This window comes from Patiria miniata, unplaced genomic scaffold, assembly GCF_015706575.1.
Source record: "Patiria miniata isolate m_02_andy unplaced genomic scaffold, ASM1570657v1 HiC_scaffold_2, whole genome shotgun sequence".
In the NCBI taxonomy this organism is placed as follows: Eukaryota; Metazoa; Echinodermata; class Asteroidea; order Valvatida; family Asterinidae; genus Patiria; species Patiria miniata.
The window spans coordinates 15,394,598-15,420,803 of record NW_024037058.1 but is presented as its reverse complement, the minus strand read 5'-3'; the positions used below and the strand labels follow the sequence as shown (position 1 = coordinate 15,420,803).

At 40.8% G+C, this 26,206-nt stretch overlaps 1 protein-coding gene across 1 annotated transcript in view; it reads right to left on the bottom strand.

The window, feature by feature from the left end:
- LOC119726651 (protein O-linked-mannose beta-1,2-N-acetylglucosaminyltransferase 1-like) overlaps positions 1-26,206 on the bottom strand; it is a 36,065-nt gene that overhangs the window by 1,922 nt on the left and 7,937 nt on the right. The window contains exons 2-22 of the mRNA XM_038198413.1: positions 23,068-23,227; positions 19,847-19,999; positions 18,572-18,704; positions 17,601-17,653; positions 17,418-17,468; positions 16,525-16,739; positions 14,709-14,772; positions 13,172-13,328; positions 12,737-12,858; positions 11,856-11,946; positions 10,544-10,737; positions 9,585-9,674; positions 7,689-7,784; positions 6,560-6,636; positions 5,939-6,032; positions 5,133-5,309; positions 4,357-4,420; positions 3,483-3,698; positions 2,723-2,887; positions 1,266-1,397; positions 447-550 (exon numbers count right to left, since the gene is read on the bottom strand). Of these exons, the coding sequence (XP_038054341.1) occupies positions 447-550; positions 1,266-1,397; positions 2,723-2,887; positions 3,483-3,698; positions 4,357-4,420; positions 5,133-5,309; positions 5,939-6,032; positions 6,560-6,636; positions 7,689-7,784; positions 9,585-9,674; positions 10,544-10,737; positions 11,856-11,946; positions 12,737-12,858; positions 13,172-13,328; positions 14,709-14,772; positions 16,525-16,739; positions 17,418-17,468; positions 17,601-17,653; positions 18,572-18,704; positions 19,847-19,999; positions 23,068-23,227 (2,608 nt within the window). The remainder of the gene's footprint in view (positions 1-446; positions 551-1,265; positions 1,398-2,722; positions 2,888-3,482; positions 3,699-4,356; positions 4,421-5,132; positions 5,310-5,938; positions 6,033-6,559; positions 6,637-7,688; positions 7,785-9,584; positions 9,675-10,543; positions 10,738-11,855; positions 11,947-12,736; positions 12,859-13,171; positions 13,329-14,708; positions 14,773-16,524; positions 16,740-17,417; positions 17,469-17,600; positions 17,654-18,571; positions 18,705-19,846; positions 20,000-23,067; positions 23,228-26,206) is intronic.

Sequence of the window (26,206 nt, the reverse complement as noted above, 5' to 3'; positions counted from 1 at the left end):
AAATCAATCCCAAGTCATTCCCAAGTCAATCCCAAGTCAATCCCAAGTCAATCCCAAGTCAATCCCAAGTCAATCCCAAGTCAATCCCAAGTCAATCCCAAGTCAATCCCAAGTCAATCACAAGTCAATCACAAGTCAATCCCAAGTCAATCCCAAGTCAATCCCAAGTCAATCCCAAGTCAATCACAAGTCAATCACAAGTCAATCCCAAGTCAATCCCAAGTCAATCCCAAGTCAATCACAAGTCAATCCCAAGTCAATCCCAAGTCAATCGCAAGTCAATCGCAAGTCAATCGCAAGTCAATCACAAGTCCTCCAGTCTCAAGTCAAGCAATAAACTATTCAAATGAACTGTGGCAAAGGCATTCCTTTGTCATTGTTTATCCTCAGTGACTTGGGATTTGACTTGTGACTGGACTTGATTACAGCTCTGTCAATAGACTTACTCATTCTGCCTGGATTGGATAAAACTGCTGCAGCCTTCGGCCGGTTGACAAAGTAAACCGTTTTGCTGCCTACCAGGAGGAAATGGTTACCCTTATGTGTAAATCTGCGATGTCAAAGCATAAATAAAAACAACCAGTTACAAAAAGAAAAAAACAAGGCAAGGCTGGCCGAGTTGAGCTGGCCCACAAAGTCTCAAGTTTAGGACATCGTTTATACTCAGAGGACAATAGGCCGGGCTCAAAGTATTTCAGTATTAGAGAAGTGACCTCCTGGAATTTTTCTCACGGCACAGATTTGCAATTTTAGAGCAAAATGGACAGTTGCACCTCCAACGTAAAGTGGCCAAACGTGGGTAGGTATGCAGGTTGTGGGTTCGAGTTCAGCCTGGGGTTGTGGTGCGTGTGCCCTTAGGCAAGGCACTTTGTCACTCATTGCTTCTCTCCACCCAGGAGTAAATGGGTACCTGTGAGGGTAGAGATGGTTTTCAACCGAAATGGCAGCATCGAGCTGTATGCTCCCCAGGGAGCTGAGATTGTCTTTGGAATGTTTCGTTGGTCCAACAATCCGGGGGTAATAATACAGTATCCATTATTATTATTATTAACTCAACCATGCAACTGGGACAATTTATTTCTGACTTAACCTAAGTTCATTACTTTTGGATTTAACGCACTCTGAATGAAGTTCCATATTAAAACTTTAGGATCATTAATTAGCCCAAGTTGGTAACGGAACAAACAAATATTCAGTAAATTTTGGACATTTTTTTGAAGACTTTGGGACAAATTCCGATGATGATTCCAGTAATTTTTACTCACCTAATGATTCCCTTATGCATGTTAGTTAACGGAACGTCTTCAAACACAAACAGGCCAAAACATTTGCATAGCCGTCTGAGAAGAGTGTGGTCATCAACCGAGTCCTGCTCGTAGAAAACAGCATAGATTTTTCTGGAAACCAAAAATGAAATTATTTACAGGTTGACATTTGTGAAAACATTTCTCGCATTTAAAAAAACAAAAACAATGTTGTAGATAAATGCGGCATACTGGTAAGGAAGATTAATTCAATTTGGGTTAATGAGGTTTGGGGAATCATAAGCACAAAAGTAATGTCCTCAGGCAGGATGCTTTACCACAATTGTTTCCCTCTACTCAAGAACACAATGGAAATTTAACTTGTCAGGGATGCGAGTGGACTGACATTTTTGCCTGAAATTTGAGGAATGAAGGAAAAGTATACACACATGTATGGTGCCATAATTATTAGGTTATTTACAACTTGAATATCGTGTAACTGGGCAATATTTCACAAGCTGCGTTGACGCCATTCTACCACGATTAATTGCAGGAGGATTTATAGACTGGTGAGGAGCGTTTATTACTTAAGCAGTTAAGCGGATCACAGGCTTTCCAACACGGCTGTTTAACCCAGTAGCATAACCTGGGGGGACGGAGAGTGGCAGATTGCAACACGATGGAGATTTTTTTTTTTTAAATCAGGATGCTAATAGTAGCAAAATCTGGACGGTAAAAATGGGTATCGGGATGAAAATTTTGCAACGCAACATTCTCTAATGATTGCCCTTTTTGCACTATGCCATTTTTCACGATCATCCTTTGTTCACTAGTGCACTTGTTTACGTCGAACCAATGTTTGTAATTGTCCCGCCTTGAAGAGCACCACCTATTGTCCGAAAGTCACCAGTTTGAACAGCGCCCCAATAGGTAGAAGTCTTCAATAGGCAAACCAAATACTCTAAATTCTGGACTCGAATTATAGAATGTGGAGGTCCTGAAGCAGAACATCGATCCATATTAAGCCAACGTTCCCCAAAGTCAGAGGACTACAATACCATGAAGCCAAAAACCACAGACAAGCTAAGTTTCATTTTTAAAAAAAATTGTAAAATCTGGTAAAGCTTAATAAACACAGTCAAAAACAAACAAGACTATGCGAGCCTGGTGAAGCTGGAAAAGCTGGTCGCAGAGTGCACACAATTCTATTCAATTGATTCAGAATGGCTTTTCACGGATGTCTTTTCATGCATCTGGTCTACACGATGTGCCAGATTTAACCCACTCATTGGTATTACGGGGTAATCCTATACAACAGCACTGCCCGGCTGACAAGTGACAGTTAGTCAGTCAGTGAGTCAGTCAGCGGTACAAAACGGATTCTAGGCTGGCCTCTAGGACCAGACAAAATCAACTATAAATGCGTTGGGGTTTAAGGGGGGCAATCAAACAGGGAGACTCGTGAAATGTCTACTTACTGAGCGTGAGCTTTGAACGTTAACGACAGATTCCCCTCTGTAAGGCACTTGTTGATATCATCTGGTTTCAGGGGCACGCTGTGGGTGATGAGACGCAAGATTTCATTCTCATATTCTGTGGCTTCTAGTTTGTAGACCATGGTTGGCTCTGATAGAGGACCAGCGCTACATAAAAAAAAACCAAAAAAAACCATAAGAGATAGTTATACGAATACAGGGTCTAATTTCACAAAGCTACTACACGATATTTTGGATGTTAAAGGCATATACATATAGGATCATTTGCATTTATCCCAAAAGTAACCAACTAAATTATTATCAAAAGCTTACTTGGATTATTAAGCACCACATGGAATTAATGCGTCTCGCTTGATGTCATTTAAAAGGAACCAAGAAGTGTTGGTGATCTGCAACAATCAGTCAATTGGCTGATTTTTGGAATAAAGAGTGCTATTGACAAAATTGTGTTTCGTAGACAAAACTTTGTGTATGGTTTTCACTGTTTTCTCAAAAAGTCTTATTTCCACTGAGCTGAAACTTCAACAGGTTAGGTTTTGAACTCTCTTCTTGGGATTTTGAGTGGTGTTATAAATAGATATGAAAAAAGATGCATGCAAAGCAAATTATCCTGTATGCCTTTAAATTGTGGTTTTTTGGGGGGGTTGTTTTTTGGGATAAGCAAAACCTATTGTGAGCTTGTCAATGTTTTCTTTGACTGTATATCAGAACCTCCCCCCCCCCAAAAAAAAACACCTCATACCTAGAGCTGGTTCGGCTGAGCAAGTACTGACTCATGAAAGGTTTGTCCTCATAGAAGCCACCTTGTCTCTGGATCCGTTTGACCCTTGACACGTCGGGGATGATGGACCCACCTCCTACCAAATCCCCCAAGGACCACCCCCTCCAGGTGGAGAGGGAGCAACACTCCTTCTGGTTCTGCAGCTTGTCCGTCCACAGGGAACGACGAACGATCCACCTGGGGACAGAAAGTTGGTAAAATATAAAATATTGACCCATTAGAAACCTGTACTGGGTGGAGGTGGGGGTGGGATGTGGTGGGGGTTGGGGTGTGGTGGGGGTTGGGGTGGGGTGGGGTGGGGGTGGGGTTGGGGTTGGGTTGGGGTGGGGTGTGGTGGGGGTTGGGGTGGGGTGGGGGTTGGGGTGGGGTGGGGGTGGGGTTGGGGTTGGGTTGGGGTGGGGTGTGGTGGGGGTTGGGGTGGGGTTGGGGATGGGGGTGGGGGTGGGGTTGGGGATGGGGGTGGGGGTGGGGGTGGGGTTGGGGTTGGGGGTAGGGTTGGGGGGGTGTGTGGTGGGGGTTGGGGTGGGTGTGGGGATGGGGGTGGAGTTAGGGTTGGGGTTGGGGGTAGGGTTGCAGGTGGGGTTAGGAGTAGGGAGCGGGGGCTGGGAGTTGGGGAGAGCTTGACAAAGCTAAAGACTTTTTAATCGTAAAAGCTGAGACTTATCAAGTTGGCACTGGCGTGCATTCAATGAAATTACAATACAACTTTTTAACATCAGATTCTGAAGACGCTGTGAATATGACCTACAAGCCAAATAGAATGTACTCGCATTCTGTCAGACAATACAGCACATCTATCAAAAGTTGCAAACATATTACGCCTTACTGAACTCACCCAAATCCGGGGAAGTCGTCTGTCCTGTACACCAGATTCTCATCCCCAGAGGTAGCGGCGAAACCTATCAAAAGACAAATGAGTATTCAAGAAACACGCAACACAGTCATTCCGTGCCAGATAGCCTAGGTCAATAAGTCAAATCAGGAAAATTCTTTTTTTTAAAAGCCTCTTTTCAACAAACGAACACAAAACAAATATAAGCTCCCAATTGACCTATCGTGGTAGAATCGCGTCAACGCAGCTTGTGAAATATTGTGCAATTACATGATATACAAATGGACCCGGAATGCAAAAAATCTGAGACAGACAAACATTTGTGTACAAAAACTCCATATGGTTGTCTAAGGGGCGTGGCTAACTCGCTAACGGCGATAGGTCAATTCCATTTTTCCCCTGAAATTTTTATATTTGTTTAAATCTAAGCTCAGCCTTAGAGAGGAACCTTGATTTTCCTCATGTTATTGTCACATGACATCAATACTTGTCTGCATATGGTAGGCTGATAACAACAGTAACTTGATTTTCCATTTCTTGTTCGAGAATTGCACCTTTATTAGTGGTTCACAAATTGAACATGATGCCACGTGTCAGTTTTAATAGTACTTTGCATTTTATTGCCAGGCATGACTTAACAAACTTAAATTTTCAGCTTTAAACTGTGGCTTATCTAAAATAACCTAAAACAGCCAAAAAAGTAAAAAGTTCTAGCAGAATTCTTCAACCAACAAACAGGAGACAAAATTTAAAAATTTAAAAAAATATCTTTTTCTCACCATTCGGGTTCCAGGCTGAGACGGTCAGAATAGTCGGGTCCTTGGTCAACATGTGCAACGTCTGTGAGAAGTACCTTAAGAAGTCAGGGGTCACCTCCAGGTAGCCCTCCAAGAGAATGATATTCTCCTTGCCTTTGAACAGTTCCAGTGCCCGCCCGATGGCATCGTACAGGAAAGCTACAAAAGTGACAAATTTAAACCAACAATTGTTGTTTTTTTATCAGACTTTTACGATTTTGATGTCATATCTGTCTTTTTGAATCATTTAATAGCCTTTGTACATGTTCGTTTCATATGGTTATGCTCTAAAGCCAAGTAAAAAAATAAACTAGTTTCACGTCCCCGCCCGCTCCCTTTCTACATGCCCGCCTCTTTTTTCTCCCCCTTTTTTTTTTTTTTAATCATATATTTGCAATATTTCCAGCAAAATTGTAGCTACCGGTATGTAATAATAATAATAACAAATTTAAATTTGTATAGCACGGTCTTCATAACAATGATCATTCGCACATTACATAATGTACCACAGAAATTAACATTAAAATAGCAAGAATTAAAGCAAATTAAATCCTATGTATGCAAGTTCAAAATCTGATAGAAAGGGTGATTTCTATTTTGGACACAAAAAGTATCGGCAAAAGAGTCAAGACAATGGAAGAATCCATCTTGAATCCACCCTCCCTTTTTTCAAAAATCCCAGATGAATATCAATTTTTATGGTTTAATTAGCCTAAACTTTGGCTTAGAAGCAGAAAATGGACCAATTATTGAGTCAGAGTCCAACAACTACTGAACATAGTTATTACCTGGATAGTCTGCTTTGGGCTTGATGTACTCAATGGCAAAGTCATACAGCTTGACTAGGTCGTTGGGCTCAGGGTAATTCCCGTTCAGTATCACCTACAAAGAAAAAGTTTCGAGAACTTCAACACTTCAAGTAAGAAAGTGGAAATCATAACAAAAATGCAAAATCTTGACAGAACTTGTCAAAAAACACAGGATTTCTCAACAAAAGAACTGAGCGGCACACATTTTACCCCCAAAAAACGAATGACGATTGAAACAACAAATGTTCTAGAAAGCAGCGTTGCAAAACTTAATCATTTTCATATCCATATTCATGTACTTTTTGTACTTATCCCATTCAACGACAAAAGAAGGTTGCATAACTTGTAAAACTTTTCCTGTCCTTATTCTCATATTCATGCAAATGTGACAAGCCATTCCATATTTGGACATAAGCTCCGCCCACTTTTTTGTTTGTCTACATTTCTCACAGTGCTTGTGACTGAGTTTGACTGAGCTACTGTGGTCACCTGATCAAAAGCAGTGATCCTATTGGTCAGAGCGCTGTTTGAATGACAATCAGGAAGGATCAGTGATGGAAAAAAAATACTCTTGAAAGCAAACATGAGCGGCCAACCAACCAAGACGTTGCTAGGCTTTATGCCGGGCACAGCGATCAGCGAGGACAGACTTCTCTGCAGAGGCTCCAGTTCAATTCCTGAAAAAAATACAAACAACACTTACTCCAATTGGGACTGAAACTCCAATTTCATGAAACTTTCCAAGAGTTTGCCATATGTTTGCATCACAGAATTACATGTAGATTCTGACAGATTTTTCATCAATTTTCCGACAAAAAAAATGCCCAGGAACGTTCTATGTAGGATTAAAAAAATATTGCTTGAAGAGTTATGCCAAGTTGAACATTTGTAAGTTAACTTTTTTTTCATATTGACTCAAAGCACGAAGGGCTACTGCTGAGTACTGCACAGCTGCAAACTGTGTACCAATCAAGAAAGATTTGATCAGGAAAATAATTGTCTTCAGGAATTATTTTGACCGAAATCCAATCAACCTTTCTGAGGTCCCTAGTTCAAATTATTTTCAACTTATTTCAAAAGTTATACAGACAGAAATACACACACACTCTTGTAGGCTTACAGTTTACAAGGTGAGAAAAAAAAAACCCAAATGTCGGGACTATTGTTTTAGTGAAGCTCTGCATGTAGCACTTTCAAAATCCAGGATATGAAAGCTTTCTTTTAGCACAAGAATCATTCAAGTCACTCATGTACTTTTCAAGTTACAGAGTTTTAAACACAACCACCATTTTAAAGTTCTGTCCATGGATCACAAAAAAAGGTGTGTAGTCTTTCAGCAAAACGAAAACAATTCACACACATCCCTATGTGCTTTGTTTTCGTTTGCTGAAAGAACACTGAACCTTTTGTGATCTGTGGACAGAACCTTAAAATGGTGGTTGTGTTTAAAATTCCGTAACCTGAAAAGTACACGAGTGATTTGAATGATTCTTGTACTAAAAGAAAGTTTATGAATTGGGCTTTTATATCCTAGAATTTGAAAGTGCTACATGTAGAACTTCACTAAAACAATGGTCCCAACATTTGGGTTTCGTTGTTTTTTTTACTCACCCTGTAGAGTAAAGAAAGTTATACACATTGTCTGAGGAGGGCATACAGAAGTAGCACAAGATGTTGCTAAATTTCTTTTGAGGGAAGAGGTTTCTTGGGGTTTATTTTTCTGACTCACCAGGTACAACAACAATGGGTAGATTGTAAGCAGGATTGCTGGTCAGTGTCGGGTCGTCCAGGGGCAAAGGGCGCAGGGTTTTGTTGACATTTTCTCCTGCAAAAAAATCAAACAATGTCAGGAATACAGAAACATCAATCTGTACAAATAGAATGGTATTAAAATTAATTTTCGGTATTTTAATTTTGTTATGATGTCTTCTTGCTTAGATGGACTGTTTATGGGTACCCCCTGAACTGTGAAAAACTGTGTGGAAGGACGTTTGAGCGCCACATGTCCACACTAAGGTGCGTTCCTCTGCAGAGGTGTGACTAATTGGTTCAAATTCAAATTCAAATTAGTCACATGACTCTACATCATCTGTGTGCACATATCGGTGGAGCACTGATCTCGGCTGCAGATTGCGCTGATCTCGGCTGTAAGAAAGGGGTCTCAAGTCCTGATGAAGAGGGGTAATAAATGTGAGGCGCTTTGAGACCTCACTTTGGGGGGACGATACACACTATTATTATTATTGTTAGCCAGTGAGTAAGAATGTAAGTTCTTGTTTCGTAGTTGTAGGGACTTACACTTGTCCCCACGAGGTATTTGTGGGGATCGAAAATGCTATGGGGACAGCAGAAAGTCCCCATAACTCGGTCCTAATTTCCCTAACAATAAAAAACTTCCCCATAACGTGGTGTATGCCTACCTAATGTATCCTACACTGATTATAAGGGCAAGTGAATGGAAAACTTAAAAATACCGCAAGTGAAACTTGCGCGATCCCCCTGGCATGCAGGCAGTTTGTATACCGCCAGTGTACCTAACCAAAATGGAATCAATATACAGTCCACAACTGTGAAGCTATAAAGGGGCCATTTACTTACAAAGCAATAACATTCACAACACCAGAGAAAGAAAGTGACATAAACCATGGGCTACCTAAGACCAAGGCCTGCAGAGTAACCCTGGAGGTCATGACCTGTTGCCTGCATCTAATCTCTTTAACAGATACCATGAACAATAACCACATATCAAGTTTGGTTGAGATTGATGACTGAGCCTACAGTGAACCAAACCAAAATGGAACACACACACGCACACCCATACTTGTTTCACATGACTTGGGTGGACTTTCCATTGCTTTCGTGTAGTTAAGAAAAACCAGTGAAAAAACTCATTTTTCTCAAACTGTGAAAACTCTTTCAACCCAATTTTTTTTCTATGATTCCCTTTAGTGTTTCTCTTCATTCTGCTACAGATAAACCTAACCCAAAAATGCCTCTAAACCTGTTTTCCAGAAATGGGGAAACACTGTGTGGACGTGGGGTAAGTCCACACAACGTCGGTGCTACCTACATTATGTGGACGTCTTTTGTTCGGAAGTCCACACTGCGTATGTAAGACAAACTCACACATACTAGCACATTTGTTCACGGTGTAAATCGAGGATTTTCTATTGTTCCTCTTCCCTTTTCCTTTGTTTATACTCTCATTGCAACAGCTCTCATTGGTTTTGTACACGTTTTCTAACCGAGTCCACCTTGATTTGGTTCCTGTCCTCAATTCATTGATGATGTTGCACGTGTGTGTCCTCGATTTACACCATAAACAAACGCATACATACAGACAGACAGACACAGGAATGTGAATGACCACAGATAAAAATAGCTGAAAACAGCTGAAAAAGGTGTAAAAAAGCTGAACTTTGGAAATCTGCTATACCTTTGTATACAGCAAGTGAGGAAAAACAAGCTGAAATCCAAAACAAAAAAAGCTGAAATCCAAAAAAAAAGAAGCTGAAATCAGCTTTAAAGCTGAGATTTCACACCCCTGCACACAGAAGGAATACGCTATAAAAATGATGAAAACAAATCCTTAAGAAATGCAAGACTGGATGAAAACTCAACTCACCAGAACACAAATCAGGGTAATTGTCGTACTGTTTGCAGAAGTCTCTCCTCTTTCGATTGCCGAGGGCTGAGGGAACAGCTACCCCTTCAACTGGGGGATAAACAGCAAACCAAATATCAAAACAGAAACAACATCCAGATCTGCTACGAAAACAATAATACAATGTTAACATCTATTTCACACCGGTTATCTACAGTTGCACCATACCAAATATTAGGAGCGACTTCAATCAAGTCAAATAAGTATTGGATTCAGAGAGCATCATTTGAATAAAGAGGCTTTAGAAATGTTAACAAATGACTGCAACCCTCAATCTTCTGCTCCCGTTTCAAACGTCAAACATTTGATGTACTTTATTTTAAAGTTCCCAAAAATTATTGACTAAAGCGGGGTTTGCACCCGAGACCTCCGGATTGCTGTTCTAGTGCTCTACCAACTCAGCTATCCAGCCCTATGTTGGTGGTTCTCCATTTTGTTAATGTATTTTGTTCAAGGGGCACTAATCAGAAGCCATAACCCATCATTGACAAAATGGGGAATTGCCAACTGGCTAGCTCAGTTGGAAGAGCACCGGAACAGCAATCCGGAGGTCACAGGTTCAAACTCCTCTCGTCAATTTCTTTGTTCAACTTTGCTTTCCATTGTGAGTTGATCTGAAAATTCCATAGATTTCATTGAAATCATCAGAATGATTGTATTCAGCTGGAACACAGACTCTGGAGCACACAATCATGTTTTTCTATATGCTCGAGGACAATGCTTTGTGTTTCCCTTTGTCCCTGTAATATAACACTCTCCCATAGACTAAGCACGTAACCGTACGATTGAGGGCCATTTTCAACAAAAGACCCAATGCTCACGGACTGAAAGGATCTTCTGTTCTCCCTTTGTGTGTCTGTCCTCTATCGTAAAGCCGTACATGTAGACCACTCTAAAACGAGTGTTTTGAAGCGTCTTACTTTTGAGCGGGATGCACTCCTTGATTTCCACCTTGGGTCCCCATCCGGTCCCTTCCCTGAAGCCAATCTTCTCATAGGGAGAGAAGCCTTGGCTCCCCCGCTGGCCCACAAAGACCCACGTGTCTCGGAAATTCAACTCCTCAATCTGGCTGCTGCCCAGGACTTTGAGGACAGTTTTTGTATTGAAGGATAACCTGGGGGAAAACAAAACATCTAAATTAGGAAAAAGTGTTATGTTACATCAAATGTTCCAATTGGAATTGCTTCTTTAACAAGTCCAAATGTTCATATTTACAAATAAAAGTTGATGCTCGTTGCATGCTTTCAACTTTTCAAATTCCAAATTCGAGAGAATTTGGGAATGCCAAGTAAAGGGGAAAAAAATCACAAAATCAGCAACAGCAAAGTCAAATTAGTTAAACAGTGTAGTTTTTAGCTAATAATAATAATAACAGTAGCAGAGTCTTACATAGCGCACATATATACCAACAATTAGGTACTCAAGGCGCTGGTAATTATGTCTGTTTTTAGACAGGAAATGAAGTAGCACCTTTTATAAAGGGTATACAAGATGCTGCGGCGCATATTGCAGCCACTGCCAGAAACCCCGGGGCTAACCCCTTCTCTTAGCGATAAGTGTAACTGGTTTTTTTGACGTGCATTACACAACACACGGGACCTACGGCTTTACATCTCATCCGAACAACGAAGCAATAATGGTAAAATCCCTTGCTCAAGAGCACAAGGACCATGTTCCCCGTCAGTATTCCAACCCATGTACCACGGCACAAGAGTCCAACACCGTAACCATTGGACCACAGCTCCTCATGCTATGGGATAGCAGCTCAACAAATCATCATGTCTCTCCATCTGTTAGTTATTAACAAACGTTGACATTGTCTATTGCTCCTACATATGTTGACCGATCTCAACCAAACTTTGTCAAAAGTATCAGTAGCCCAGCCCCAACCTGTCACATGACCAAACTGGGGTCAAAAGTCATCTTGGGGTCACTGGGCTCAAAAGCCTGATTAATTTTTACTCAAAACACTACTACTTCCAGAAATTACATGGCACAATCACATTAATCATGCACGGACACGAATTCGTTGGCCCTCAGATTCCAAGCTATTTCCAATCGAGAGTGTTCAACATTAAACCAAATATGGGTTCTTTTTTTAGTCAGACATCTCCTGAACACTCGCGATACATCCTTTCAATTCAAATAATGGAACCAATCGGAATTGCAATGGAAATGGTTTCTAATGGTTTTTATTGAACTACTAGTTTTATTGAACAGATTATTACTCACTTTCTGGACGCCTCATCATGTGAAGCTATAATGATGATCTGTCCGACCTCTAAACTCCCCAAGAATGTCTGAATTAAGTTGTCATCAACAGCTGAAAGAAACAAACAAGATCAAAACATCAGTGTTAACCCTTCAATAGATCGCTACCAGACCGAAAATGTGCAATAGAAGCATATGGGCTCAGTGCACAAGTATTCCTTCAACGGCCAGAAAATTAGGAGAGTTGGGGGAGACCTAGACTGGTTCCCGGTTCATCCACTGCGTATTTCGAATGATCCAAAGTAGTTGGGGGCGGGGATTAGTCTGGGAGACCATCGCAAGTTAAATCTGAACGAATTCGCGCGCCAAGGACGCCCGACGCTCACGCGAAGATGCTGTGGCTAATAGCTTTGGCACATTCAGGAAATCGTGCGTACATGTACTTCGTGCGCGAACCAGTACAGTACAGTATGCACACGCTGTGAGTCCTGCCCATTGTGCTCTCAAAAGTGGTAGAAACGCGCCCTCTTTTGTTGGCGCACGGAGCCCATATCCTGTTGCATTGTGGGACGGTTTGGGCTACACATACCAATGTTGCACACTGCAACGTAGGCTGATATGTACTCCATGTAAGAACACATGATGGTGTTTTAGGTTCCCATTTAAGCCCCAGTGGGAGGGACACATCACATGTACGTACAACTTCACTGTGCCTATGGCACAAGGTACGTACAACAAATTTATTCTAAATGTGCACAAACCCATATCGTCTTCTCATGAGCGTCAGGTGCCACAAGTAATGCGCTCAATCAAGAGACTTGTCATGTGTTCTCTCCCATCTTTTTCTAGCGATCTCACTAGCGTTTTTTTTTTTAACATCAAGTGGGATTTCTTTTCACTACCTGAGTTGTACGTGTCAAAACGGCCAATTTTGACAACTTTCATCTGCACAGGGTCATAGATGATGCAGTTCAGTCCTCGGGAGCCCGGATCATATTGTTTGATCCTCACTGGACCCATCACTCTACGATAAAGGAAACACGTCAAGATGATAATGAACTTCTGTTTTTGCCAGAAACGAAGGACCAGTCCATTGTCCTCTAACTGACTATCTGACTGACTGACTCCCCCTGTCACTCCCTGACTGACTCCCTGACTCCCCGACTGACTGACTCCCCGAGTCACTGTAGGACTGATTGACCAAGTCACTGAGTATAAGAAATTTCCCCAACTGCGACTTTCAGCCCCATCTCGTTTGGTCCAAGTTCACCCTCTGCATTTAAGATTCACACAAAGATAAGAGACTTTCCACCGAGTCATCCGATGCCTGAACTTACTGCTGTCCATCGATACAGACGCTTGGGGGTTGCTGGACCTTCTTGACAGTGACGCCTGCTTGGACAGTGACAGGGAACATGTTGTTGGCACACTCTGGCTGGTTGCAGTTACTGGATAAGTCCCGCCCTGGCTCTATGGTGCTGGTGTTGGTGCTCACTAGGAGTGGAATGAAATTTGAAATAAAGCATATAAAGGGCAAGGGAGTTTTTAAAGAGAAGTTAATTAGACAAAACTTATAATTAAAAAAAAATTACTTTGGAAGTTAGTATTTTGCTAGTGGTGGGAGAAATTGGAGAGTTTAGAATCTGGTTATCCTATTTTTTTTCAAACCAAGTAACGGTTATTTGATATCACTGGAAGCTCCCATTATAATTTTAATTTTTTTTGATCAGTCACGCCAACAATAAGTGACAAATAGGGTGCCGCATGAAATGCCCTCCCAATGAATGTGTAGTTGGTTTGCGGGATTCAATGACCACTGGGCCTTTTACACTCCGGAGCTGTAATGTTAATTAAAAAAATGACGGCAAGCTATTCATACAGGTACCAAGAAGAATGCAGTTAAAACCAGAGACCCTGGAGTTATTTGGGGGATGTTTCAGTTGTTTTCTTTAGCCTGAGTTATCAAAAAAATGGAAGGCTTAATTTTTTTTTAGGGTTGGTTTCGAATATCTGGTTTCCAAACTTGAAATTGAATAGTGGAATGCAAACCAAATTTTAAGAAATCCAGATGTAAATCCAACCACTAAATATTGCTGAACATGTTGAACTCCACAGAATGCGTATGAAAACAATGACAAGAAAATGCAAACATGTGAAACCAACTATCTGCGAAAACTGTGTCAAATAAAAATGGGTTAGTCTAATAAAAACTGGGATTTTTAACAAAAATTATCTGCGAAAGTGTTGCAGGTAAATATTACAGCTCTATCTTTTTAACTCTTTCAGTGCCAAAGTCGTACATGTATGAGGTATATTTGTTAGTTCGAAATCGCCAACCTCGTACATGTACGAGGTATTATGTTCATACTTAAAATTGCCAAACCTCGTACATGTACGAGGTAGAGTAAGCATGTTATCACAATGGGGCGCTCTCGCTCTTTCTAATTGTTTCATTCGAGTTCTTGCGAGAGGGCACAGCACTGACACTGAATTCCCCTGTGTGCAGGATAGTGTTTCAGGGTGTATCACTATGTACGTGACTACTATTGACTTTCCAATATACCAAGGATATACCAGAGAGCAACAACAACAAATTTAGTGAGTAAAACTTATTTACTTTTTTTTTTACAGAATTTTGAACAATTAACAAAAGCGCTCGAAGTTGGGCACTTTAGGGTTAAACTTTTCAAATTTTGCGGGCACTGAAAGAGTTAAAACAACAAATGCTACACATTTCTTCAATAAGTTAGTGGGTTTTATTAGCTTTTATGTTAAGTTTCTAGGGGATAAAATGGACATTATCAGTTGTGCTCAATACAAAAAAAGTGGTTGAGCATGACAGCAAAATGATTTTGAGGCTTGTTTCAAGCTTACTTGGTAAGGACAAGCATCCGCGAAGTTCAATTTTATCAGCCCACTGCCCATGTATCAAATTCAACTGAAGGAAAAGAAAAAAAACGAACAAGTAGTGTAGACATGCTCGTGTGGTTAAAACAAAAACACAGGCATGACGATTTCATACAAGACATATATTAATATGGGCACCGTGCATAAAAACAGCCTCGGCAGTGATATAAAAAGATGTTACTGTAAGGCAAAAAAAAATAAAATAGTCGGTCTCTGGTCAGCGCGCGCGTCGATTTTAACCATGCGCGTCAATCTTTTTTTTTTCCCAAAATGTTCCACGGTAGCTCCAACAGTGCCCTCTATTGCCACACCTCCTCAATTTTTTTTACCAAAGAGCACCAAGGAATGGGAAATTGCACCACGGCAAATGGTTGAGGGCACTAAGGCAAATTATGCAGGACACCAATGTACATGAGGACACCAAAAAAAGCAAAATAGTACCCCATTTTGTCTGTACAATCCAAGCTTGAAAAAAAAAAAAAAAAAAAAAAAAAAAAGCCGCGTCGCCGCATCAATTCTGGAACTTTGGTCTGACCAGAGACCGAGTATTATTTTTTTTTTGGCTTAACTGACAGACACTGAAATGAAATTTAGTTGTAGGGCCACACTAACACGCATTCCTGCCATATGTTTGTGCACAGTTAACTGAAAGCTTAGCAGCATGTATACTGATATTGAATTCCATCACGTTGATGAGAAATATTTAGATACCTTTTTGGAATCAAAAATATTGCAGCGACTTAGCTTTCGATGTCATTGCGACATCTTCATTCAGCGTAGTGAATACGGGCGATTCCCAATAGTGCGCCTCCAAGAGTTTGCAACGCGTTGACCAATCACAATGCGCGAAATCAGTCGACCTTTTCCAAACGCGCATTGGGTCGACAGATTTTGCGCATTGTGATTGGCCAACGCGTTGCAAACTCTTGGAGGCGCACTATTGGGAATCGCCCGTATTAAACCACTCCGGTCATGTGACCGTCTTTTGGGCAATCACAAACCAGCAGGGAATGAAGATGTCGAGATGACATCGAAAGCTACGTCGCTGCAATATTTCTTATTCCAAAAAGGTATCTAAATATTTCTTAACTGAAAGCTTGTTGCAAGCACAATGTGCCTTCTGCAGTCATTAACTTTACTGTAATTTTTTACTAGTCGTATGACATTCTCATTGGCGTATTTGCATTCAGTTGACTCACAAATCTGTATTGTTAACAACAAGGTTTGAACAAAGAAATTGACTGGAGCAGGGTTTGAACCTGCAACCTCCGGATTGCCGTTCTGGTAATCTACCATCTGAGCTATCTATGCTTTAATGCTCAACCCATAAAGAAATTGCCATTGACATCCCTTATTACATTTTTGTACATCACGTCAGTAGAAAGATCACAAAGAAATAGACATAATCAGTGCTACGCTTCCTTGCAATGCCGCACGCAAGCGTACCCCCAATTTTTTTTTCAAAAATGCTTGTAGACTGGAACAAGCTCCCTGATGAACTTATCCATCAAACATCATCATCCCAATTTAAGACAACCCTAGGAAAACATCTTTCATCACAACCTTAATCTCACGCTTGCACGGCACCGGCGTGAAGTCAAACTGGATGATGATGCCTAGCGGCGATGTCCAGTCAACATTCTGAGATTCTAAAAAAACTGCAAACCTCGGATAGAGCAAAGGGGGATCACTCAGAGAGGATACATTAATTTAATTTTTTCGGACTAAAAATTTGAGCTAAAGTAATCGCCATTAACATAATCCAAAGACAGCACAATCTCACCTTTTCAATTCCGGCTGAAGTTTTGACCCCTTTCTGTCCAACGAACACCCAGGAAGACCGGTAAGCCATCTGGTTGATATACTGACTTTTGAAGTCGTTGGCCAACATGTCTTTGACTTCTTTGGACAACTTACGGAATGCGTCGTCAAAGGTGGTGATGATGAGCACGTCCTTGGGAGCAATTTTCTTAAGGAAGTTTATCAGTGCTGGTGGCGCTGGAATAAAAATAACAATAGAAGTGTGTCTTCCACAGGATACTGTTACCCCTGATTGGAATACTTAGAGTCAACTGAATCTGGATATTTTGTTGTACTTTTCCTGACACAGATTGTCAACCTCCCACTTTGTAAACAAAACTAAAGTAAAGTTGAAGGTTTAATATGAGCGGCTGTTAAAATTATGAACAGCATTTTACATGTGTTATTTTTTAGCGCAGTTTCAAACCGAAAAAAAGTCACAAAATTGTCCTCACTTCAGAAAATCTCTCGGCCAAATTTCATGATAACCGAGCTCGTGTCTATTTAATGGAGACAGTATGCAGCATGAACAGCAAAAGGCATGCTTACCCCAGAGGAGAAAAATTGCTTAAATCAGTGGCGTAACAATAGAAATATCCATGCGTGCGCAACTCTTAGCACATCCATGCCTAATGTTAGCACAATTTTTCTACGATAAGCAAAACTTTTCTGCTAACTGTTAAGCAGCGCCATGAAATTGGGACTTGGGCATGAAGCACTGAACTAAAAAAAAAGTGGCCATGACAAAAGTCCTAAATTTGCGATGGCAGAGCAACAGTGCTATAATTCTTATATTCCTTAAAATCAATCCAAGGTGGGTATTGGATATGATAGATTTGAGCGCAGGAAGTAAATAAAAATTACTTAGCTACTCACATTCTAAATATGTATCTGCATGCCAACTAACAACAACTTCTTTGATATTTCCTGCAAAACAAACAATTTAATATAACATTAAAACCTAAGAACTGTTATGCCATAGGAACTATTATGCACGTTTGTTCAGGCTCATGTGTATCAAAACATATGAAGTAAATTTTAGAATATCAAACTTCTTACCGTCTAAGACTACCATGTTCAGTCCTCTGCCCGAAACTTCATCCTTCAAAACTCTAACAAGAAAAGCAGTTCCAATATTGTTAAAAGTTTCAAAAAGTACTCATGTTAAGTAGTTTCTGAGAAATTTAAGGATATCTGCTTGCACATCTTGTATGGGGAGGATTTCCTGTAATGTGGTGCTTTCAATGTATAGGCCTATAGCGCTTATGCTACAGGTCTCAGAGCGCTTCACAACTATTACCCCTGTTCATCAGGCCAGTGTTTCCCCTGCCCATTCAAACGTGAGGCGGCCCACCTCGCTACTTTCAGTGACCACCTCGCTCAATTTTTGCCAATATCACCACCTCGCTGTGAAGATTTGCAATAAAGGAAATACTAATCAAAAAATTTTCATTTTGTGTAATTTATGAGCCTTTTCCTTGAATCCTAGACTCTATGTATCAAGAACTCACAATTTGGATGTGTAGATATGGAATCATCACGTATTTTTTTGTGAGCGCTGCATTCTTTTCAGTTTGCAGACTGCGTAAATTTTGTTTCAATCATCAATTTGAATTTTTACCACCTCGCTCAGTTCATTAGCCCGGGGAAACACTGCATCAGGCCATGAGACCAGTTTTTGCAGCAGCTTGAGATCAGCGCATTCTGGTCTCTAGCCTCACAGGTACCCATTTATACTCCTGGGTGGAGGGAGGCAAAAGTAGTTTACATGTACATGTAAGTGTCTTGCCCAAGAACACAAGCATCATGCCCCCCGTCAGGGTTCAAACCAACATACATGTACCACAGCACATGAGTCAAACGCCATAACCATTGGACGACAGCGCTCCTTATAACATACATGTAAGGTATATTTCAACTTGGGATAGACTTGTGTAGATTTGTGATTGACTCGACTACAACACGTAGAGCAGCCTTTGTAGCTTGTTTGGGACGGGAAAATATGCGACATATTTCATTATAGCACTTACATTTTGTTGTTAAGACACATGTAGGGCTTCTTTGCGTTCTCAAACCCAGACATTAAATGGAAGCCCACTTGACCAACCCGACATGCCCGACGGTTGCTGCAGACCGTCGATTTCTCGTAAACGACCTTTGCCCCTGAGAAATACGCAAATGAAGAAATAGGAAATCTGAATCTTCAAGATGGCTACGCCACTGGCACTCGCACTCAGAATTCCTTACACCAATAGGATTTTCAAATCAGATGTCGCTCACCCGGGTACAACACATATGTGATGCAATCGAGCTAAATAAGTCGTTTGGCGACCCAGGTAAAAAAAAAATTTACTATATGAAAGGAACACAATCTCAGCATTACTGCTGTGAAAACCACATGCTGATACCATCTTTAGTTCAAAAATTATGGAAGTCGGAACACCAAAACATGTGATGAAGTGATGTGATGAAGTGGCCCTATTTTGGCCTGAATCTCCAAATAAAAATTCCTGACAAACGAATCATTTAGCTTGATCGCATCACATATATTTAGCTTGATCGCATCACATACCGGTATATTAGCCTATTTGTCATGTTTGTGTGTTAAGAATGACAAGCACTCCCTACCATTTGCCTACTGTAAACTGCTGTCCACCCTCCCCCTCCCCCTATTTCGGTTTGGGCATGCTGACCGAGTTGCAGTCATGGTAAGCAAATATTTCCTGTGCTTGGCAAATTTGTTGCTAAGCATCACCATGACATAGGCTCTGCACTCATGAGATCATGCTCTTGAGCAAGAGGAGGAGCTGAACAAAACCTCTTATGGTACGGACTTTTGAGCACAAGTAGTCGCTCAATGGTTACAATGAGGACATTGGGAAAACCTTAGACTTGTCCCTTGCCCCCCCCCCCCTTAAAATATGGGGACCAGTAGCTAGTTCCCATTTAAAGCATTGATTGGATCACCTCTGTGCGTGCTCAACATCATCTTTTATTTTTAAATGACGCTGACAGCTCAGTGCGAGGATGCTGTTTGAACACGCGGCTATAAAAAAAAAACTCACTCTATATCGTAACGAGTAGGCAAAATCGCCAGTGTCTCCACGTAGGCAAATTTTAAGCATTTCAACTGGATAGACATGATAGGTTTCGAATACTGAAAAAAAAAAATCAGTTGCATGAATTTTGTGCCATCCACCTGCAAACAGTGCACCTTAGGTGTGTCCCTCCCACTGGTGCTCATGTGAGCGGTAACCAAGCACCATGTACAGTTCAAGCACAGAATCAAGCGAAATTTGACCTACCGGCTGTGGCGGAATGCGACTGCGCCTGCGCCTGATGGATGTGCCTCTGCATCTCCAAATGTTGGTCCTCTTCCATTGCCGACCCTGTCAAGACCCGGGACACGCACAGATACGCCAGGCCAATGGCAAGCAGAATAAGCACTTGGTACTGAACTGAAACACAACCCAAAACAAATAATACTGGAAATGTATACCAATCAACCAAATTGGATGAACTCTGACCCTCATAGGTCCTTCAATATGATTTGGAAGGATTGGGGAAGGTAAAGTTCAGTGTATTATTTCTTTACATGGAATTGTATGCTTCTAGAAGGTGGAACTGCAAAGAACATGTCACTGGGTTCCTGCAAAGTGGATATTTTGCAGGATTCAGGAGGCTATTCTGGCAAGAGAGCCTAAGCAATTGGGGTTAAGGGAGACTTGGGCCGGGTTCACATTGGAGTAAATTTTGTAAAACGTTAGCCTGTAATTAATTGTTAACATTCTGTTGTGGTTAATTCTACTATGCGTCCGTACTTAATTATTAATTAATTTCAGCCTGTGGGAAAGTCATTCGTTACATATTTCTATAAAAATTGTATTTCTCCCGCGACCTAGTTGGCCCTGTAAAAGTTACCACTGCAGACGGTAAAACTTACAACCAACAGCTGAAACTTGACAGTTTGGGAACTGGAGGTTAGCTGGCTGTCTGCACTGGACTTACATGTAATTTGGTAAAGTTGGTAATTCTCTGTAAAGTTGACAGCAGTCTCCCCTAGTTTTGCTCCCTTTAAAATCCAATGTGAACACGGCATTGGATAGGTGACAAACTGATAACGTTACTACCGGTAATGTTTCACATTTCCTTTAACCCTAACCTTCCCAAATCCTCTTTGCAAAATGTAGGATTTTGCAGGATTGAGGCTATATATATGGCAAAAATGTGTGGCTGTTTTTGGAGGTTGTAAGGTCTTAGGCTGGATCTTGTGTTGTTTATGCCCAGCCTTGCATGATAAATTTAGGCCTTATACTTGAAATCCTCTGCACTGCTCCAGGATGTCACTGGCTCTGCCTCAACATTTGAACATGGAGGATTTTGCAAGATTGAGGCAGTGGTCACCCCTCCAAGGACCACATTCAAGAAATAAGGGGGGATTTGAGAGGCTTGAGGTTGTACGCTATTTTTTACATGGAGGCAGTTGGAGGATTTTGCAGGATTGAGGTTACATCCTAGCCAAAATGCCTAGGGAGTTAGGGTTACTCTAGAGCTGGGATTTTTCCCCCTTTAAACATTTACATGCACACTGACATATCCTGCTTGTCCATGTCTGCAATGAAATGATACACATTCCTTGGCTTGCATCCAGACAAATTGTCCAGTTAAAGAGCTATGATCGTTGTCCCAATTTCTTGGCAAGAACTTGAAATGTAATCTCTCTGAAAAACAACTCCCCTGCTTGAATTAAATGTCAGTTGGACTAGCTGTCACACCACATTTGACATTACTAAGAAGATGATGTCAACACTTGATGTCTTAGTGCAACAAGCAAGATCATTCTATTGTACATGACACACGCACAATTTCTTTTCTATTACAGGCACTGTCTTTTCATAAGCCAGACAAATAAAAATTAAACTACCTTTCAGCTTGTAAAAATAACAGCTGCTGTTAAAACAGACACTGGCAGCAAAGTTCAAGTGGCACCATAAAATGTACAATGAACTACGTGTAGTTCAGGGGAAAAGCATAAAGAAAAATGTGTGATCTACCGGTATCTAGAAGCAATTTTCATGATGTTCATGATTTGTGTCTGTGTGTTCCTGTATTGTATTACGCTCGAGGACAGACAACAAAAGGAGCACAAAGGGGCCATTCATCCTCGAACGACGGTGCCTATTGTCCTCGAACGCAGGTTTGTGCACTAAGTCTATGGAAAAGGTTTAGATCAGGGAACAAAGGAAAACACAAAGCCAATCCTCGGAAGCATAGCAAAAAACGACGGTGTGTGTGTGTGTGGGGGGGGGGGGGGGTCCCCGTAGTTCCTCTTAAATATGTAATTAATATAAAAATGAACATATACATGCCTGCGTACATGTGCAACGTCTATTTCCTCCTGCTGCTGCACAATTTTAACGTGTTTTTAGATTGGGTTATGGTCGAGCTTTAGCTTTAAGCTTTATGTGGCCTCTCTGGACTCCCATATATTTGCACTAAGTTTAGTTGGGCACCATTTGCAGTCATCAGCCGACATTTGAAGCAAAAAAATTAGGTAAAAAAAAAAAAAAGCCGCGTCGCCGCACCACTTTTTGGGCAAGCTCCATACCAGAAACCGGAGACTTTTTTGGGGGGCCTTAACCAGCAGAGTAAACAAGTCCTACTACAGTACTAGGTAGCATACCACCCTCATCAAGCTTGTCAAGCCTCCAGTTATTTTGAGGTACATGCATATTCTACAACATGCACAAGGTACAAGGTACAACACCTCTAGTCTGCGAGTCTAAAACTGTTAATGATTCAGTACAGGATTGTTGGACAATTCAGACCTGTAAATGTCAATTGTTATCACCATTATGCCATGGGCAAATTCATTCTATTTTACTTGCACATGAAACAGATTGACCAGCTGCCATTAACTCTACTAAATTGGATTTCAATAGCCTCAATCCTACAGAATCATCCGTTATTTCATGAATTTGTTCAGTGGAGGGGCGGCCATTGCCTCAATCCTTCAAAATCCTCCAACAAGACCTGTTAATTGATGATGCGGATGATACCAAGCATACATCATGTACATGTAATACAGGCCTCAATTATGCATGGCTTAACATTTCAACAATGCAGGATTCCGCCTATAAACTCGACACAATGCATCCTCCAAAATCAACCAACATTTTTTTTGCCATTCAGCCTCAATCCTCCAAAATCCCCCAAAACTGCCTGAAGGATTTTGGCGGGTTGAGGGTTAGGGCTAATCCTCCAAAATTCATCACTGTTATGTGCTGATTCTTCATTAATTTCAAATAGATTCATCATACAAAATGACTGAGCACATCAAAAAAATATGATATTTTATATTTTCTACCTGTTTAAAACAGTTTGAAAATGTCAAATATCAAATAAAATTTCTTGCTCTATACACGATATACATGTAGAATGCAATTTTTTGGGGGGGGAGGAGGGGGTGGGAGGAGGGGTGTGGGGATCGGTCGGGGGGGTGTGAGGGTGGGTGTTATTTACTTACGTCTCATCCTTCTCATTTGCCTGAGCAGTACTCCGGCTACCTTGTAAGGGAACATGAGGCAGTGTTTACAGACTCCGTGTGACTCATGGTCCAACCCTCGCCTCCTCTGGTACAGTGTCTTCCTCGCGTAGCGATTCTGATAGGCGGACGGCGGCCGGGACTGCGGAGAAAATCAAAAGATCAAGATTTAATTTGAGCAATTAGGCCAACAAAAAAATAGTTCTGCTTCCGATTACATGGCATTTGAAAATAGGGTAGGTAGGTAGGGAATTTTTTTTTTTTGGGCAAATTTTTTTTGTGTATGATCATTTGGAGGCGTCTGTGTGTTGTCAAGGGTAAAAGGTAGAAATTGATGGTTTGGGGTGATTTTTTCTCATTTTTCCAATAAAAAAATTAGGGTAGGGGCTGTCAGAATAGGGTACCGGTACGTAGGGAAACCGGAAGCAGAACTATTTTTTTTTTTGGCCTTATCGATATGGCAACTAAAGTCGTCCGAGCTAAGTTTGCATATTTTGGGTAAATGAAATTTTTGTTTCTCCTTTTGTACCAAAATTATTATTAATTTTACCAAAAAAATTGACTGGAGCGGAATTTGAACCCATGGCATCCGGATTGTCGTTCCAGTGCTCTACCAACTGAGCTAGCCAGCCGTATGTTTTGGCAGTATTCAGTTTCCGTTTATGACTTATTTCAAAATTATTTGTAGTCATTTCATTTTCAAATCAATCTGTATTTGAAGATGAACTTTTTTTTATTTATTTACAATAGAAACCCAGTCAGTTTCCATTTGTAGTTTAATCTGATTAATAGAATTTTTGTTGTTAAAAAAATGAGTGAAATACAGACAGAGACAAAAAAATTATTCGTGAATTTAATTATTTCCAGCCTACCGATTTTGGGCATAAATTTGTTAACTTTGTAACAACTAATCTAGCAGAGCCAAGTCTTTCACAAGTCAATAACTTTTGTATTGCTAGAAAAATAGCAATTTAGAAAAAGAATCTATATTTTTGGGGATGAAACTCAAAATACCGTAGCACAGGGAATGCAACTTAAATAATGCAATAAAAAATGCTGAAAGAGTTATTACACTACGTGACTGTAATGTGCCATGTACCACTAGAGCAATGGACGATACAACTAAGTACTTGTAAAAAAAAAAAATATCCTACTTTTGATCCTAACTAACTCTGTTGTTCACCAATGGAATTAAACAAAAATTTCAGATCATGTAAACGCGGCATGACAACATTTTATAGAGCGACTTTCATCAGCCTTGTACAGAGGGTGAGATTTAAACGCCATACGAGAAAAATACTCACTTTCAGAATGTCGACACAGCGTTGGAGACAGTGGTGGAAGGCGCACGCTGCGGCCGAAAGCTTTTGAAGGAATGCAGGATCATCCCTGATGTCATTGCACACCTCCTTGGTTGTGTGTTGCGCCAAAAGATGAAGGTGTGCAATGACATCAGAGCTGATCCTGCATTCCTTCAAAAGCTTTCGGCCACACCACGCGCCTTCCGCCACCGTCTCCAGTGCTTTATCAACATTGGAGGACACTACAAATACAATGTAAGTCGAAAGTGACAGATTCTGAAAGCGAGTATTTTTTGGTATGGCGTTTAAATCTCGACGTAAGACATTTTTTTTTACACGTAGTACAAACACTATTAACGATGCAGTAATGTATATTTGCCTGCATTATACAGTTATACTCTTTATGTTTTAAATGTTTACAACTTTCTCCAGTTTGCCCATAAGATGTCACGTAAAACTGCTCAGAATCAAAATAAGAAACTGACCGCAGAGGATGCAATGTTACAAAAATGCAGCAGCAAATTATTTCAAGATATGTTCTTAAATTGTGAGAATGCCTCACTGCTCCTTATTCCCCAACTTTCTATAAGGCAGAGGAAAACAAATTGTTTCTCATCTGGACTTGTTGAAAAAAGGAAGGATGCAACCAGCCATATTTCCCCCCTCCCTCAAGATTACAGGGTTTTGATACTTTTGTGTCCACATAAGCCGTCAGCCTTTAGTTTCTAGCAGGCAGGCGCAAAACAGAAAGCAGGCGGGAATGAGAAACTGGTTTATTTTTTTATTTGGCCTCATTCACAAAGCTCAAGGAAAGCCAATAAAAGGCACAGCTGGATTCATTACTCAGACAAAAAAGGAGAATTTGTTGGATATGGCTCCATTCATATTGTGTAGCATGCAGGCCCAACTGCATGGTTCTATAAAATTCATAATAATACTGCAAAACCAGGTAATTGCATTTTGGAGATTTAGGTCGCTAGGGCCAACGGTCAATACCCATACATGTACCTGATAAAATTCCATACCGATGATGTGAAGCATTCACTTTTCACAGCCAGCAAGTACAAGAACATGTACATACATGTATATGTAGCTAACAATCTTCAAAACAGTCTCTTATTCCACTAGCTTCCTTGTATATGTTGAATGCCTTGCCTTGTTTCCAAGTCTCTGAAACCACTCACTCCATGACGCTACTTAACGACTACAGCTGGCTAATTACCAGTTACTTCTTGAAACAGAGAGCATCCAGATCCTCAGTCAAAAATCCACCCTCACCAATTCGGGAGGACGCACTGTACAAGTTCACTGAATACTTCAGATGCAAATACATGTGATTCATTGATACACGAATAAAGTACATTGACATCAGTTTGCAGAAATCCTCCCAGACATACAAGAGTACACTAGACTGTACAGACATGTACCGGTAGCTGAACAACCCGATGAACCACATCTGTGTACTGGTCGCATATAGTTGGTGTCATTTTGGAAGTGCTAGTAACGGTTGATGCATTCTCGACCACTGCAAAATTATCTATTCTAAATACATCTAGAGATAATGCTTTCTGTGGGTCCTAGCAACATGATAACTGATCGTACATGAACAGGACCATTGCAGTGCATTGACAGTCACTACATTGCAGCATCCTCTGTATTAGGATGGCAGCTATTTTTTAAGTTATAGGCATGCATACCAGGAACATTCGTCTTTACATGTATGTTGCCCAGAGCACTACTGGCAATATCCAGTTTCACTACAGTTCGGCAAGTTCATGCAGACCTGCAAATAAATATGTGGACAATACGAAGCTAGTTTC